The 18771-nt window shown below is 40.9% G+C and overlaps 1 protein-coding gene across 5 annotated transcripts in view; it reads right to left on the bottom strand.

The window, feature by feature from the left end:
- The window catches only part of PTPRC (protein tyrosine phosphatase receptor type C), a 125593-nt gene that overhangs the window by 51807 nt on the left and 55015 nt on the right, over positions 1 to 18771 (bottom strand). The window contains exons 3-9 of one of the 5 annotated variants that reach the window (XM_041769415.1): positions 14190 to 14210; positions 10517 to 10708; positions 7946 to 8077; positions 5618 to 5758; positions 4763 to 4828; positions 3559 to 3585; positions 1449 to 1658 (exon numbers count right to left, since the gene is read on the bottom strand). In XM_041769415.1, the coding sequence (XP_041625349.1) occupies positions 1449 to 1658; positions 3559 to 3585; positions 4763 to 4828; positions 5618 to 5758; positions 7946 to 8077; positions 10517 to 10708; positions 14190 to 14210 (789 nt within the window). The remainder of the gene's footprint in view (positions 1 to 1448; positions 1659 to 3558; positions 3586 to 4762; positions 4829 to 5617; positions 5759 to 7945; positions 8078 to 10516; positions 10709 to 14189; positions 14211 to 18771) is intronic. The other 4 variants (XM_041769420.1, XM_041769428.1, XM_041769436.1 and 1 more) reach the window with 4 other exon arrangements.

Here is an 18771-nt window from a genome sequence, read left to right as displayed (position 1 = left end):
CGCCTGGGTGGCTCAGTGGTTGAGCGACTGCCTTTGGCTCAAGGCCTGATCCCAGGTCCGGGGATTGAGTCCTGCATCAGGCTCCCCACGGGGAGCCTATTTCTCCCTCTGCCTGTGTCTCTGCCTCTCTCTCTGTGTCTCTCATGAATAAATAAATAAAATCTTCTTTTTTAAAAAAAGAATCTGTTTCTTGCTTTCTCTGTCTCTCTCTTTCTCTCTCCCTCTCTCTTATTTTTTCCCTTTGTTTGTTTTGTTTCTTAAATCCCATATTTGAGTGAAGTCATATAGTACTTGTCTTTCTCTAACAATTTCACTTAGCATTATACTCTCTAGCTATATCCATGTTGTTGCAAATGGCAAGTCCAATAAAGGGCTAGCATCCAGAATATATAAAGAGCGTATACAAATCAATGCCTAAAAAACAAGTGACCCAATTAAAACAGGGGCGGAAGGCATGAACAGACATTTCTTTAAAGGTGACATGCAGATGGCCAACAGACCCATGAAGAGATGCTCATCATCACTTATCATCAGGGAAATGCGAATCAAAACTACATGAGCTATAGCATCACACCCACACCCGTCAGAATAGCTAAAAGCAACAACACTAGAAACAAGAGGTGTTGGTGATGATATGGAGAAAAAGGACCCCTCCTGCACTATTGGTGGGAATACAAACGGGTGTAGCCCCTGCGGGAAACAGTAGGGCGGTTAAAATTAGAACTACCTTAGGATCCAGCAATCTCACTGCTGGATGTTTACCCACAGAATACAAGAATGCTAATTCAAAAGGATCCATCCAACCCTATGGTTAAAGCAGCATCATTTACAATAGCCAAGATATGAAAGCAAACTTTAGCCTATTTAGATATTAACAAATCAATGTTCTTGAATTATTAGGTGATGGCAGAGAGTCAACAAATTTACACAGTTCCTGAATCCCTTTTCCAAAACACATTTTGTTAAGATAGGCTGTAGTGGAGTGGGCCCGAGGCCCTAGGCCCTTCTTCCCAGCAGTAGCTGAGGAGCAAACCTGCCTTGATCACCTTAACGTGATTATAGCTCTCTTTTTTTGTGTGAAAGTATTTTTGTTCTTTCCACAACCATCAAATCCTTGACTTCATGTTTTCCCCCAATATACTCCAGACACACCTGTATTTAGAAAGCTTGTGGATAATCACTTATCCACAGTGGAATAAATTACACCTAATCTACACGAAACACTGTGTAAAAGGAGTGTAGGGAAGGGAAAATAATTAAGAAGACTTATCAGAGTTTCTAACTTCACTGGGTCAGGAGAACGGAAAGTTCACCCACTGGCCTCCAGCTGACTTCCTGTCCCTCATCCCTGCTCACTCAGCCGACAGATTCCAGCAACCACTAGAATGCAAGACACATAGAATTGTACTTTTTTGCAGATATACAAATAGAAACCAATTTATATTTACCTGGTGGTACCTCTAAGGTTAAGGTTTTATTTGGACTCTCACATGAACTGTGACTTATAGTAACATTCAGGTTTTCACATTCTTTTAGGTTAGAGATCACATTGTTCTCACATTGGGCACAATTCACGGTATCATTAACATTTAGTTTTGCTGCAAATGAGTTAGGTTCATAATAATAATATTCCACGGTGATATTTGCGTATCTGTCCTCTGAAAGAAAAAAAGTGAGGGTTATCATTTAAAAAATTTTTTCAGAACAAATAAACCTACCTCAAATGCAAACACCTTAATATAGATTTTCAAAAATTAAAGTATCCAACAAAATATCCCCAGAAACATTAAAATGAGAAGAAACACATCAAGTGTATCCATAATTAATTTTTCAAAATTCCCTTTTATTGCTGCCCATCAAGGACCTCAGCTCTTAAGTTTATACTTGGGTGGTTAATAGATTACTGTCTTCCTAACTAGACTGTATTTTCTATGACAGCAAAGTCCAGTCTACGTTGATCATCATCATAAACCCAAATTATTGCATGAAACTTGTCATTAGTACGGGCTCATTTGTTTGAATTATTTGTTGAATGATGCACCAATGAATGAGGTGTCTAGCAAATTTCTTCTTGCTTTATCATTTTCCTTTCTTTCTGAAATGCAGTTTTTGATTACCTGTTTCTCCAAATGTGTGGAACGTTAATTCTAGGACCACAGGCCTTATTATTCCTTTACCTGTGTAAAGTTATTGATAATAAACCCTCCGAAGTACCTCTCCCGGTACCATGTCGCATTCTCTCCTTTATTTAAACACATTCCGTTGACTAGTAAAAGTATCTTTTCCACAAATCCTAATTTATTCACTCATTTTTAATCCAAAGAACATTATTAACCCCTTATTCTGTTTAAGACATTGCCCCAGGATCCCTGGGGGGCTCAGCGGTGGAGCGTCTGCCTTCGTATAAGGGCGTGACCCCAGGGACCCGGGATCGAGTCCCGCATCGGGCTCCCCGGGCGGATCCTGCTTCTCCCTCTGTCTGGGTCTCTCATGAATAAATCAATAAAATCTTTAAACAAGAAAAAAAAAGTCCCAAGCCCTAGGAATGATCAGCTTTTAGAAACATGGAGTCTAACAGAGACAAGCATAGACGTGAGTTACATAAGATATGCAAACACCTAAAACAAGATTATGCACAAAATAATATGGGAGTAGGGTGGGGAGACACCTATTCTGATTGCAGGGATAGGAGAGGCTCTCCAGAGGAGATGGGTGACTCAGTTTGTGTTTTACAATACAAGCAGGACATAGCAAAACAGATGGGGGGGGGGGCTGGATAAAGATGTAAAGATGGAGTGGGGTCCTAAGTGTGGGGGATGAAGAGCGGGGGAGAGCACAGAGGCACTGGGCAAACATTGTGTGTTTAGAAAACGGTAAGTAGTTTCACACCGGTTAAGTGACGAGTGTAAGGAGGCAAAAATACAGGAGGAATATGATCATAAAAGGCCATATTAATTAAGCCAACATATGAGGGCTGATCTTTGCATCAGGTGCATGGGGAGCTGCTGAAGGCGGAGACTTCAGCAGGGAGATTCCCAAACATTTGGAGGGTGAAGCCCCTGCCATGGAAGACTTTCTCCGAGAGGAGAGTAGGAAGGTGGGAAGAGTTGTACAAACTGTCCTCAAGCACCTGCTTTGAGCCAAAACCCCGGCAAGACAGAAAGACAGGGGCAGAGACAAAAACAGATTCTTCTTGACCAGCCTTGAAGGCCTGCTCCCCATTGCACGGGATCATCACACTGCATCCCCACCCCCGGCAACCCTAAAGCAAACTTGCTTTCTTCATTTCACGCATACCCAAACTCAAGTTAAGTGGCTTCACCAAAGTCGTCTAGCTAGTAATTAGTATTCCTGGTGCTCCAAATTAGGTTTGGACACGACGTCAAAGCTTCTTGCCCCTGAAGGTCACTGGCTCTGAAGATTTGGGACTAATCATTGCTGGGAAATGAGAGCCAGTGGACTTAGTGTGCTACTACTGGGTCTTGAAGCTTGGAAGGAAGAAGGAAATAATTAAAGTGATATTCTAAAATGATATACGCAACCTCTAGATAAACTTACCACATGTTTGCCTAGGTTCTGGGGAAACTGTAAGAGAAAAAAAAAAGGAGTGCAAATTATTAAAATTTCATTTACAATATCTCTGCTATAGTCATTGTGGGAAAGGGTGGTTTATCGTGTTTCAAGTTCATAAATTGTCAAGTCTATGAGTTAGGTTTAATAGTGCAGGGTTTGCCTAATACGATGTTTTCCCATCAAAACTTCAAATGTTATAAACTCATGAGCTAGTTCTAGAAAAACGTTTTCACGAATTTCCCCACTAAACGTGATGGTGATCGTAATAATATTCAGATTTTTGAGCACACATTTGATTACGGGGTGGTGACATGCCCAACTATCCACGCAGCCAAAAACATTTAAAGCTCCTCATCCCCTTGATTAATCTCAAAACAGATTTATATAATTATAACCCCTGGAGAGTTCAGCTTACACCTTTGCTTAAAAATTCAGAAAATAGGCACAGGCTGCTTCATTCCCTAGTTTAACTGTTGCTAAGTTGTTTGCGCGTCTACTGGATCCAGGGTAATTAATGGCTCTTTCCAGAAACTGAAACACATCTTGGGTGAAGCACATGTACTTAACTAAACAACGAGTGGAAATGTGCTTTGTGAAAGCTGAGAGAGCTCTGCTAATCTGGTCTCCGAATTGCAAGAACTGGGGACAGGACGGTGGGCCTGCAGTCTCCGCCACCGCCGACCCACCGACTGGCACTGCTGACTGCGGGGTTCGTTCCCTAGAGGCCCCTCGCCTTGGCTTCCTGCTCCACATCGCATGACTGGGGCTCTAGAAACAAATCCCTGCTATTCACCACTTGGAATGGAGAAATCCATTGATAGAATCGTTCTTTTTCATACTAACACCTCAGCCCACTCTTGGAGAAAGAAGTCTCAGTGTATGCGATTATTTCTCTACGCATCTGCACACAGTACACAACTCCTGGGGGCTGCCCACTAGAGCAGTGGGGTGGTAGGGTATTCCGGTAGCAGGAATGCCCTACAACAGCTGGCCCTGATCTCACCAGCTGTTGCCCTGCTAAAATACGTGGTGCGAGGCTCACTGCTCTGCCACAGCCCCCGTGGTTGGAATACTCCATTGAACTTCTCAAGAGAACGAGCCCAGTGTAGAGCAATGGAAGACCCTTCTAGGAGCCCATCCCAGGTACATGGTGGTGGTGTGGTTGTATGGCTGGGGGTAAGATTGTCACCTATTGTTGTGGGAGCAGTTGTATGGTTAGTGCTTGTTGCGGGTGAAGTGGACGTATGAGTCTCATCTGCAAGGAAATGAACAGAGAATAAAAGTTAATGAGTTTGCCATACGGAAGGGCAACCGAATCTTCACTACAGGAGTCCTCCTTGGAATGAACGCTTGCTCATTTTTTTTTTTTTTTTGGTGCTTATTTTTAAAATAAGAAAATGAATCAGCACTTTCTCTACCAATGGCCTTTTAAGATAACCAACATTTCCAATAATTAGGGCTTGACATCACGGAAGTCGGGAGAAACTATCCACTCCTTGGTGCGCTTCTTACCTGATGTGCCATCGTCCTCACACTACTCCTTTCTCCTTCAATTACAACTTCCTTATTTTAATTCCAAATACAGATTCCAAATACGGATACCAGTTACTCTATTATTGTTATTATTATTATTATTATTATTATTCATTGCCTGCCAGCCTTTCTACGTATTCAGTTCCCACATCAATCCTATAACATGGATATTATAATATCCTTTTTTTATTTTAAAAGAAGAGACACACACAAATTATGAGCAGCTTATGCATAAGTCAACGAGGCTGGATTTGACCCCGGGCGGGGCTAGAGGACACAAGAGCCTATTATCTTTCTTCTTTGCCATCAACGTTCACACTCCGAATAACAAAGTAAAATATGCAAAGAAAAAAGAAAAAAGCTTCCTGGCAAGTTTATCTTGTCTAATTTAGTATCAATATGTGAAACTTGGTAAACCGGGAAACCTCCAAATGATGTCCGGCCTGAGGTTAAAGGGCTGCAGGGCGTCCCTAGCTTGCACGTCTCTGTCCCCCCCACCCGGGGCTCGAACCTGAGGAGCTGGCATTGGCCGGGATGCTGGGGGCGCGCGGAGGCGCCGCGGAGCTGCTGCGTGCGGGCGGGGGGGAGGCTACTGGGGTGGCAGCTGGGTCTGCGGGCAAGGTGCGGGGGGTGGTCCACTCTCCCGAGGACCCTGCAAGCACAAAGGCCGTCGCCGCTGGCGTCGTGTCTGCCACACAAGGGGACGCCCAGAGGGGCCCCCAGCGGACCCAGGACCCCGAGGCCCAGCCCCGGGGGGCCCTTGCTCTGTAGAACCGCGCGGACACCTGCAAGGTGCGTGGAAGAGGGGGTTCGGCTGGGACCCCGGGCGCACGCGGCACATGCCATGGGGGCGCGCACTGCCGGTCTAGGGGCCCCACCCAGAGAAGCCGCCCCTGGGTGGCGGGTGGCCTTGGGTGGCAGTGGGAATGCACCCAGGGGACCGCGTGGGGGGCTGACACCCCAGGCCGGTGTGCAAGCCCGGGTGGAGGGTGGCGGACGGGGAAGCGCAACCTGCCCTGTGCACCCATGGGTGTGCCTCTCTGGGTGCAGAGGGGGGCTGGGGGGGTGCTGGGTGCAGGTGCTTCGGGCCACTGTCGGATGCCTCGGCCTCCCCGCCCCCAGGACACCCCCTCTGCCGTAGGGGCCCCTCCCCGGGGGAAAGCAGGTGGCTCTGGAGCCCGCGGCGCCCGAGGACCCTGGCACCCCTCCCCTAGGGTGCAAGCCCCCCCCCCAGGAGCACACCGATAGAGAGGCGGGGGTCAGGGGGTCAGAGCTCAGGCCCCCCCCACCCCCAACCCCGCCCCCGGGCATCGCGCAGCGCCCACCGCGGGGCCGCACCCAGCGCACCCCAACCGCACCTGCCAAGACTCTGGGTTTGGGTCTCGGCTCCTCTCCCCAATCCGGCCCCCACCCGCCCCCGGTTTAACTGCGCCGCCACGGAAACCGTCAGCAGCAGCTCCCCAGGCCCTTTCCTGCTTTAAAAAATAATAATAATAATTTTTTTTTTTTTTTTTTTTTTTTTTTTTTTTTTTTTAGACCCAGAACTGGTCCTCTGCCAAGTTTTAAGAATCGGCGGGTTTGTCCCTTGCCTTCTAGCGTGTTCTTTCCCAGTCCCCTGCGCAAGCCTGGCCTCCCCCCCCCCCCCACCTCCCTGCCTAGGCCCTTGCTCTCCAGCTCCCCCCCTGCCCCCTCCCTAAATCCCCTACCTCCCTATTTTATGGGAAAACTACAGTTCCCTTGCGTAGGTAATCTCTGAGCTGCTTTCGGAGTGACTTTTACAATTTTAATTAGGGGAATTAATCCTAATCAGTTTTTAATCAGTGCAAGGAGCGGCTTGGAGGGAGGAGTCCCCTGGGGAGCGCAGGGCGCCTCTGGTCCAGCTCATGCACCGCCTGGGAATCCCTGGCTTTGCTGGAAGCTCCACTTTTTTTTTTTTTTTTTCCCTCCCTGCAGTTCTGGGGCAGCTGGCCTGGGTGGAGCGAGGCGGGGCCGAGGGCAGCTCCCTTGGCGGCTGTTAAAGCAGGTGCACAGCCTGTCATGATCTTTGCGCCAAGGGAAGAGCGTTAATACTGAGAAAAAAAAAACAAAAAACAAAAAACATCATTCTCCGTGATTTGCTTGATTTCCGTGTTCAATCCGCGCTTGAGGCAAGGCCACTGCGGTGCCAGCCCCGTGGGCTCCCCCATTTAGATCTTTGAAATGATCCGAGGCCCTCGGGCCACTACACTCTTGCAGGTGTCTGCGCGGCGCATCCCGGTTTCTCGGGATAAAAAAAGACACCAGGAAGCGGTGGAGATGCTGACTTTGGAAAGACCAGGGGGAGGATGCTTTGCCTTGTTTCTATACACGGAGATGCTCAGCTGGAAAGAAGCTTTAATATTTGAATGGGGACTGGGAAGCATCTATTTCTTTTTTCCATTCTTGAAAAAAAAAAGCAATTAAATTTTGGTTACGATTTCTTAGTGCCCTTCACTGATGATGGAAGTCGTTCACCCTGCACGATTTTGTTTATTGGTCAGAGGTCTTTAAGCAACGATTCACATATATTGTTCTTTATTGCCAGCAAGAGGTTTTCACTGGGCAACGGTGCTGGCCTCAAATAGAAACGTATAGAGCACCCTACATAACTGTTTCCCCCAAAACAGGTCTGTCCTTTATTCTCGAAAGATTCCTTCTGGGCAATCTCCTCTCTGCCACAAGGACCTGAGTGGTGCAGCCTCACAGACTAAGCGTAACCAGGAAAGTAGGAAATTACAAATTCACCAACTGGCAGGTGCTACCCGTTTAGCAAGTGGCTGGACTCCCTCACACTGGTCTTAAGCCTGACAGCCCCGCAAACCTGATGGGTCATTCCTGCCTGGTGCAGGGGTGCGTGCGAGAAGGGCAACAGTGCTGCTGGGTGTCTGCGGGTCGGGTCCGGCAGAGGATGCCTGCGAGCCTGTGTGCGTGAGGAGAGGCGGCTGTGTGACACCTAAGGTAAGAAAGTGAGATCATTTCAGTATTTCCCCGCAGATGAGACATTTAAATACTAGGAGGTTATAACTATATTTCTTTACCAGACCGTGAAATGTGTGTCTGCCTCTACTTAAATTCACCTGGCAGGAAGGTGGCACCTGAGTCCTTGATTTACATATTCCCAGAGGCTCCCTTTGGGCCATGATATCACGGATGACTCAGGTTTCCAGGTGGCTTTGGACCCGCTAGGCCCTAGGAGCTTTTTGAACCAACCCTCCTTCAACTCGACACACTGAAAGTTGAGATAGTGCTTTGTAGGAAGAATCAGGAAAGAATCCCTCAATATACAATATATAATATGCAAATCGAAAAAAGAAAAATGGGCAAGACATGTAACAGATATCTAATATATACAGTGGCCAAAAGACATATGCAAAAATGCTCATCACATGACAGTTTTTCAATGTAAAAATGAAATACTTTAACTATCACACTAGGTTTATTATATCTAGTATTGGAAAAAAATGTGGGGAAACAGTTGCACACATGCACACACACATACATTGTCACAGAATCCCATGTCTAGAGTCTGGAGGGTTTACCACCAATAAAAACAGTATCTTTAAAGGATCAGGATTTGCAGAAATAGTACTTTCATTGTGCCTGTGTGTAAAGTAAATACTATATATATATATATATATATATATATATATACATTTTAGTATTTATAAGCATAAGTATTTACTTTGTATAGACTTCTATATTGGTGTTTTGCAAAAGGCATAACACATTTTTATAAAAATAATATTACATGATTATGTTAATTATTGTTGAACGATTCTGAAAACGTTTGAAGATATTGCAGCGTTAGAAAAATGGATTGAGGGAATTTTTCCCCCCTATACTTATCAGTAAGCAGGAAATTCCGATTGTATCCCACAGCATAGATCAATTACAAACAAAAATTAAATAACACATACAGATTTTACCCCAGTAGATAATTGAAATATCACCTGATAGCAAGATGACTCTCTAGAGGGGAAAAAAATGGGTTCTTTTATTGGAAAGTGTAAGAAAACCTTCCAAGCTAATCTCACTAGCAGTATCATTGTGCCAGGGCAAGCTAGTATTAATATCGTTCATCTTCATTCCCAATATATTCCATTTTAAACATTTCTTCTCACATTTTGCTTCATATGGAATGGTGTATGCATGTGTTTGTGTACAAGAAGTGATATGCGGAACCTTTGAAATGGAACCTCTGAAGTGTGCCATTTATTCAGGAAAAACCTTGAGCCTGAAATGTTCTACTTAGCCATCAACACCCTCATTCTCACATTCCTTTTTTTTTTTTTTTTTTTTAATTTTGGGCCATGAAACCGAATGCTTGCAATGTTCACAGAGGTCCTGGCCACTACTCTGCTGGGGCAGCAGAGAAAGATGGAATGTTCGGTTCTGTAATCAGCATAAGGAGGCATTTATCATTTACTTAACTGCATATTACAGGCAATAAACTTTATCAATATGGTATTCAAAACATTACAATGCACCCCCCCAATTTCTCAGATAGTGCCATACATACGTGTTTTCCAAACCGAGATTAATGGCAGTGTGAAGCAAATAGCTTAGGCTCTGATCGGAATATGTCTATAAACCTGCTTGCCTCAGAAAACGACAGGATGGCACATTATTTCAGAAAAGGCATAAACAAACCTCACGATGGTTGATTTAGGTACCGAATACACTGACAGAACTAACAATAAATAAATATAGAATGAGAAAATCACAGATTTATTGGGATTCCGAAGAGCCTCCGTGGTCTTCCGTGGAAAGAAAATGCCTCCCACGTCACTGGTAGTTTGTTATGAATGTGGCCACAGAACCTTAAATTAAACCATTAGGACTCTCAACCTGATTATTATTTTTAATAATGCAAATATCCCTGGAGGAAGTGCACATAGCAAAAGTGGATTATTCATCCTCAGTGTCTGTTTTTTTTAAATAATTTGTCTATCTCCACTAATTTTCTGATATTGAGAATCTGGAGTTGAACAGAGAAAGGTTCTTCTTCGGAATTACAGCCAGGGAGGGCTAGACTGACAAAGCCTTGAAATAGTGAAATCTGATGTCTAGAGCTGTGAAAAACTTAAGTAAGCAGAAACCGGGCCGATGATGCAGAGCGTGTAGCTCAGAGGTTGCCCAAGAAACTCCCCTCCTACCCCCCATCGTGACTTGTGGGGGCCCCCCTTCCACCCCTCCTTGCCAGTACGCATTCATTACTTTGGTCAGTCAGTATTGCATGAACACCTAGACGTCCTACACTTTGCACACTTGAGTAACATCACACATAGAAACTGCACATAGAATTTAGAGAAAAGCTGTTCTGATAACTTTCGAATTCAAAAAGAAAGACGAGTGCTCCCAAACTCATTTCAGTTAACACTTCTGCGCCAACCTGTCACATCATGAGAATTAGCATTATCCAAAGGATTCCGGGATTCTTCAGTCGATGTACTGTCTGGACTAAGAGGAGGCGTGGTCTCTGATGAGTAATTTTCTCTTTCAGAGATGCTTGGGAGTGAGAATGCAGTGGTGCGGGTGGGTAAGGGGTCGCCTGGAGCACTGGGCTTTTCTGTTGAGTTCAGTCCTATTGTGTTCATGGGAGATGGAAGAAGGAAAACAAAATAAGTGTGTGAATCATATCCTGCAACATATACTCATCTGAGTTTACTAACTGCCCAGTCCTTTATGGCACACATATAAGTATTTATACATATATGTGTATATGCACGCACAACATACAGACATGATATATGGTCTGTGTATATATACATATATGTGTACACGGTGTGTGTATATGTTAGTAAATACCAATACATATATACACACATGCATATATATATAAATATAAATATAAGTATAGAGGTACAGATGCATAGACTTAGATACAAAATGAGCTATAGAACAGAGGCTAAAGATACAAATGGGGAAGTGAAGTTGAAAGCAACTATTCCCTGCCCTCTTCCCATTTAATTGCTAGATTCTCAGAAGGATGGAGCACAGGCAGAAAGAAAACCGATCAACAGAAATTGTGAAAAAATATATGCATATACATATGCATATAATATATATATGGCTTATCAATGAGGAAAAGAGAAAGAGAAACTCCAAAGGAGATTATAGGAGGACTAGTGTTCCAGGAGAAAGAATGAAAGATAAAATCCTAAGTACAAGTTATTATTTTTTAAAAAATCAGAGTCAAAGCAAAGATTGCGTAAAAGGGAAACAAAGTCTCAGGTACACAAATGGCCCAAGTCTACAAAAATGTTTTCAACTTTTTGAGAATATAAGAAATACAATTTGAGAACTTGAAATAACATTTTCCGCAGTTTCAATTCCCCTTGGAAGAAAAAACCATGCGAAAAGGTGGTGTTGAAAAAGGTATAGGCCCAGCTGACTGGAGTCTATAATTGGTAAAAGCTTTCTGCAGGGCACATTAGTACCCTATGGTACTTTAAATTTTGGGTATTCTCTTACTCACAATGTGTATTTCTTTATACAAGAATGGGGGGGGGTGCAGAGATAACACCAAACGTTATTAAAAAACAAAACAAAAAAAGTGCCACATTGTGATTTCTGGATATTGAGGTTATAGTATTTTTTCTACATCATCTACCTTTACTATGTATTCGCTTCTACGAATAGCCAAATTTATGTTTTTCAATATTCAATGAACAAAAAATTGCATGATATTACACAAGTATTTTAACAATTCAGTTCAACAAGAATGGGTAAGAGAACATGGCACGAATAAGGGAAGAGAAAGAAGGGGAGAAACTGGAAAGAGTAGAAGTGATAAGAATCAAGAACCAAAATTAAAAGATTACTGAATAGGGAATTAAGAAAATGGAAGTAGAAAGGACATACAGAAGTCCTAATTTCATTCCCTAATACCAAAGGCAAAGTGAAATTGATGTTTGCTAAATAGGTAAAAAAAAACATCTTATACCCTCTTGAACTGCCCCAAGGCCATGCACATGAAATAATGTGGAACTCTTCTGTGGCTACAGAAATCCAAAGTGATAGTACAGTTGTTACTATCTTTGTTTTCCAAGGAAAATTTTCAGTCTCTAGAAGGTCGTAACCCAATAACTCCCAAATCAACATATTTACTGACAAGCTTACACCCATAGTATAAGTCGACAGATCTAGCTAAGTAATAAGGCAAGTGGCTCCTTCTTGGCTTCACTGTAAAATTGTAAGTCTAGCTTGACTTATTCTCTCATCTGCTCTTTGTTGAGTAAGAGGGAGGCATGGGGGTGGAAGAAAAGACAGCAGAAAGGAAGAGAGGGAGAGAACAGGGAAGGGGGAGAGGGAGGAGCTTAAAATTCTATGCAATAACATTAGTACACTTTCATCATTAGAGACTTGAACAATTTCTCATTTGTTGTTTTTAGGTTAAACTATCTTTGGTGTTGGCAGGATTCCGGTGATACATCCACTCTGAGAGAAATGTCCTGATGTCGTCCCTTTATCACCCACTCTCACTTTTCTTTTAGATTTGAATTACAAAGAGACGAACGGGAAAAATCACTCCAAATACCTCGCATAATAGTGCTGTGCTTCGTTGAAGAGTAGCATTCCTAAAGATTCTATCTCACCAAGCAAATTCACTTCAAGGTCTATGAAAAAACGGTGTTCAGAAAACTGCCTTCCTACCTAGAAGCCTTAATATTCTTGCATATGTCTGAAGCTCAATGCACTTTCCCTAATTCAATGGAATAAGAATAAAAAAAAAAAACAAAAACAAAAAACAAAACACACACACACACTCCAATTGCCAATTCTACATTGTCCTTCATCTTCACTTTGGAGATACCACTGGTTTCCATTGATCATTTTCGTGCTGGCAACATTCGCCAGAGCCATTCTCGTTTGCATTTGGGGTCACTATTTTGACTTACCTGATGTCATCACTTGGAGGCTTGACAGTTCAGACACAATGGGAACTCTCTCAAGAAGATGATGAGTCATCTACCATTTTAAACATTCACTCCCCATCCTACCCCCTTCTTCCTCCCCTCCTGCAACAATAGCTAATTTATATGATTGAAATGAACTTAATCCTTTGTAAAAGGCGGAGATGCTAAAATGCATGAGAGGAGCCGGCATAAACCAATCACATCTATGCACTAATGATTTTCATGTTTTTATGAAACTTCTTTGCCATACCATGCACCTATAAAATCTTAATATTGCATCTTTTAAAAAATAAGAGAGTATACTACTTACACAGATTCAGGAATGTTTTATTATTTTTCACATAGTTCTTTGTTTTCATAGTTTGGAATGAATTTTAATTACACAAATATTTCCTTTAATTACCCAATTCCCAGACCATTTTGAATGCACCTAACTGGAACTCTGCATTAGAATTATGAAATGAGAATTATCGTAGTGGCTGTACTTACCTTTTTATTGCATAACGTCAACCATATGGTGAATCAAGAAATCAGTAATACATTTTAAACAACAATAACATTTAAGTGATATAACTTATTTTCTTATTTTGCATGTAGCATGTATGAAGTTATTTTTAACATCTTCATTGTTTAAACTTAACTTATCTCAGGGTTAGAATATTCATTAAGACTACTAATTCCATTGTGACAATAGAACTTAGACATGATTATGATAAAATATCTTACTAAACTCAAAGTTTCTCATTTTTATATATATGTATATACATATATAATATGTTTAGAAGTCTAATTTCTCAGATAATTCCTTAACCGATTTTTGAGCTACAAAATTTTGTGATCTAACTTGAACTGTTTGTAACGATAAAATTTAAAGAGATTGGAGTCCTGCCATGTAATTTATTACCAAGTTTAAGAAAAGCTATAAATTATACGCAATAATATGTATACAAATGATACATTCAAGTAGTTTCAAACTTTATATCTTATAAGCAGGAATATTAAGAACAAGAAAATATCAAGAATGATTATTATAACATTCGTCCTTGTAAAATGATTTTACTAGGTAATAATAGAAAATTCTATCAACATTAAATATGTAAAGTTTGCAAAAAAATAAATAAATAAAATGCAAATATTAATTCTTACCAGAACTGGAAACATTTACTCCTGAAAAAAAGAAAACAAACATCTCTTAGAAAATGTCAAATTTCATATATATGTATATACATACATGAATACATATATACATTTTATGTATATATGCTAGTTAACATTCACAAAGTGGCAATTTTCAGTACATTTTACCCCACTGAAGCTACATTCCTTCGCTGAATGTCATGTTTAGAAAGCCCAAGTGTGTGTGTCAAAACTATGTTATTAGTTTTTGAATCTCAGGTAAAATAAGAAAAATAATAAAATAAAGGAGAGCTATTAGAATTAATCTCAAGCCTGCAAAGGATTCCCCAAAATGGATTCATTTATTTAGATAACGATTATTTATTGAGTGCCTACTTTATGCTAGACATTATGCCACGTTCTAGGGATAAAATATAACCAAGATGTAGAAATTTCCTGTCCCCCTCAGTCTCACACTGAGTTCAGTGTGAGATATAGACAAAAAAAAAAAAAAAAAAGTCATACAATGTGATGATCAATGAGACAGAATGTGCTATAGAAGCACATAGAGGGATCATCTAATTTAGACTTCCAGGGTTGATGGCCAGCTGGTGGAGGAGGTAATAGAGAGGGTTTCTTGAATACATTTAAGCTGTGACCTAAAGGATTATGGACAGTTAGCTTAGTCCTAGAGGAGTAAGAAGTTGGGATTTGTCCTACAGGCTTTCGATAGCCATCAGAGAAAGGTGCTTAAGGGAGGTCTAATGGAGAAGCATTTTAATTTTTTATTGACCCTGTTGTAGAATGGAAAATGGGTTATCAGGAACAAAGCTGGGGACAGGAACATCAGGAGACCAAAATAAAAACATTTGAGAAAGATGATGTTCTACATGAGGAAAATGGTACCAAAAAAAAGAAAGAAAGAAAAAGACATGAAAAATGTCTGTGAAATATTTGAAAGTAGTTATCAAGATTTTGTGGATCCTTAAAAATAATATAAAAGACTTTGTGGATCTTTGCAAGTAAGAAAGGCAGGGATTGAGTCAAAAGGAAAATGTTCAGGTTGATGGTTTAACATACTAGGCAATTACAGTTAGGTAGATTATGGAGGCTTTCACCAAGCTAAAGGAGAAAGAAAAGCAAAAGAGACAGGAAAATTTGGTATGTTTGAGACTTTTATGTAAACACGTTCAGTAATATGTGGAGGTGGAGGTTGGTAGCTCAGGATGTGCATTCGGGCTAAGGCTCTGGATCAGCATAGAGATGGATATTGTGGCTACGAAGGTGAAGGAGATCCCCAGTCATAAAAAAAGAGGACTGCCCAGGATAGAATCCTGAAGTTGAATAAATATTAAAGGAGAGGGACAGCAAAGGTGACTTAATTTTCTACGTAGGAGGGAAATTGAAGTCAACAAGAGTTACGAATAGAGAGTGTTTTCAAGAAGGAAATAAATGAAATCAAATGAGATGAGAGCTAACGTGGATCGATTGGATGGATTTATCAAGTGGGCTGGTGGGAATGTTGGAAAATCCAGTTTTATTTCTGTGATGGGAACTGGATTGAGTCTGCAGGGGAGTGAGGCATGTTTTCATCCCCCTTCTTTGTAATGGCTATTAACAAGATCATAAAGTTCTTTCCCAAATGATAGTGAACTGATGTGAAAAGTAATCAAGCATCAAATAAAATAACAGGTGCGCTAGTATTTAAGGCACCTTCCTGCCTTGAGGTTTTATTTTCTGATCTGAAAAAAAATTTTTCCCCTCAGAAATATCATCAGGGGATCCCTGGGTGGCGCAGCGGTTTGGCGCCTGCCTTTGGCCCAGGGCGTGATCCTGGAGACCCGGGATCAAATCCCACATCGGGCTCCTGGTGCATGGAGACTGCTTCTCCCTCTGCCTGTGTCTCTGCCTCTCTCTCTCTCTCTCTCTCTCTCTCTGTGACTATCATAAATAAATAAATTAAAAAAAAAAAAAAAGAAGTATCATCAGATGAGTATGACCCAGTAGTCTTCAATGATGTTCCCTGGCTTACTCCTTAATATAAAAAGTATTTGTGTATTATATGTTATATATTATTATGTATCATTTATATTATATATAAATCATAATTATCAAATTATTAAAGTATATATTATTAAAATTTATATTGTATCAAATATTTTCTTACTTTCTCATTGCGGTTTTTTTTTTTTTAAGATTTTATTCATTTCTTTGACAGAGAGAAAGAGCAGAAGCAGGGGAAGCTGCAGAGGGAGAAGGAGAAGCAGACTCCCAGCTGAGCAAAGAGCCTGATATGAGGCCCATTCCCAGGACCCTGGGATCATGACCTGAGCTGAGGGGAGATGCTTAACCGACTGGGCCCCCCAATGGCCCCTCATTAAAGTTCTCTACTTTTTCTTTTCTTTTTCTTTTTTTTTTTTTGAATAGAAATTAAGTAGATCAATTTATTTTTTTGTATACTTCACAGGTATAATTTTGGAAGGGCTATTTGACAAATTTCAGCATTAACTGCCAACTCTATAGGCATGTTCAACAAAAAAGGCATTTACTCTTGGCCCTTTTAATACAGGCAAAGTGTCCTATTGCATCACAAATGAGAGATGCAGTAACAGATCTGAGGGCTTATTAAAAGAAATTAGGTGTTTTTTCCAAACGTTATTTGGTTGATAACATAATACAAACATAACATGAATGGTTTCATGACCACCAGCAATTTGCAGAATAAAACCCGTAAGTCTACTTACTTCAAAGGCCAAAACTAGTGAAGCAGTATTAAAATTGGTTTTTAAATCCTTAAATTAACAATCGCAGAACGAGATTTCTTTGATCTCAATTTTGTAAGGTGTGGTGGGGGATCAGGGGAAAAAAGGATGGGGGCGCGGCGAGAAGACTGGCAGTGCATGCTGAGTTTCAGAGTGGGGACAGTGGCTCAAATTAGTCATCCAGATTAGGATAGTGTTTTAGAAAATTAAACATGTGTCCTAAATGTGGCATATTGAGAAGGACATTCAAGGATGATAATTCATCAGCCCTAAATACCATTTAATGAAAGCCATCTGGAGGCTTGAGGGGTAAGCAAGATGGGGGCAGGGTGAAGTAAAATGAGGTGAAAAAGGAAACTGAAAAGTACAAGAAATGTGTTTAATGCTGAGAAGTGTGAAAAGGCCACCAGAGAAACTTCCTTTAGTTGACACTCAAGTGTGCTCTTCCTCTAGGCTACCTGCCTCTGGATCACCAAACACCAAATTTACAGCACAATTTAAGCAGAGATTACATTACAGCTTTGATAAAACTTCACAAGTATGGTTTTGTTACATCAAGTGAAAAGAGCAACTAATTCCAACTTTTGAAGTAAGAACAAGTAGAGAGGCCTCCCTCGGCCTGCCGTGATGAGTAGTTAAGACTTATTTTTAGGTCAGCGGCACATGAGTATTGAATAACTTGTAAATAGACTGCAAACATGCTGCTGCCAGTTCATCAAAACATTCCAACAATTCTTACTATCCCAACGTGCCAAGAACTGTAGTTGTTTTAGTCAGATGTAGCCTCCAAAAATGAAAAATTTCTCAAAGGGTACCACCAAAGTAGGAGCTACTGGACACAAAACAGGTAATTTATTCCAGACGTTAGCCAATTTTCATGAAATATTTGTTACCCTCAACTATACTCCAATATTCATTTGTAATAAGCAAGACAATTAAAATTAGCCATTTTTCAAACCACAACTCTGAAATTAGAGAAATGGACAATTAAACTCATCTAGTCAACATCTGCATTCAAGCAATGGTGAAACAGTCTGCAAATAATGTCAATAAACCGAGATTTGAGGCAGAATAAAAAATAGAAAAATTAAAAACCTCTTTATCGCAAGCACCAATAATGGAGGCTAAGCAATTATACTTACAAATTCTTGTTGACAGGTCTTTCCTAATGGAAAATCCTGAGTTTTTAAGTACTGTGACTTTACAGAAGGCAGGTTGGTTTAATGAGGAAACTTTTAATAAAAAGCCAATCAACAGTATTTTATTTTGGGCACTTACTCAGTATTTCACAGATCCTCAACAAGTTTTGAGGTAGGTTAAATATCAGCATTGTAATTTGCAAAATAAAACTTAAGAGGTTATATCACTTGTTGTAAACTATAGCAGGAATCCTATCATGGTCAAGAATAACATGGTCTCTGTGATCTTTCAGATTAATCATCTCAGATGTGTAAATTTAATGTTGACAGCTTGCAAGTACCCACCAAAACTTTTTCTTAAAAAGACAAGATATCACAGAAATTCTACTTTGGGGTATTGCCTATTCTTAAATGGATCCTACAATGATCATGCATATTGTGGAATAATCTACTTGCTCCCATCATAAATATGTTTATATATAACTGGTCTTTAAAATTACAAACTAGAACATTACTGATTTCATTGCTTTCCTGCCTTTTGGGGTGGGTGGAGCAGGAAGATCATCAGCAAGTCTCACTGAGAACACTAGGCAGCCTTTAAGCGCAGGTGCTATGCTCAAGGCACCATTTACAATGATTTGGGGTCATAGGAAAGCAAGTACACAGATGGAGGAATGATCTAGAAAAGATGCCTGGATCGAAAACGAGGGG

Source organism: Vulpes lagopus, chromosome 1 (assembly GCF_018345385.1).
Source record: "Vulpes lagopus strain Blue_001 chromosome 1, ASM1834538v1, whole genome shotgun sequence".
NCBI lineage: Eukaryota > Metazoa > Chordata > Mammalia > Carnivora > Canidae > Vulpes > Vulpes lagopus.
This window is presented reverse-complemented; position numbering and strand designations above follow the sequence as displayed.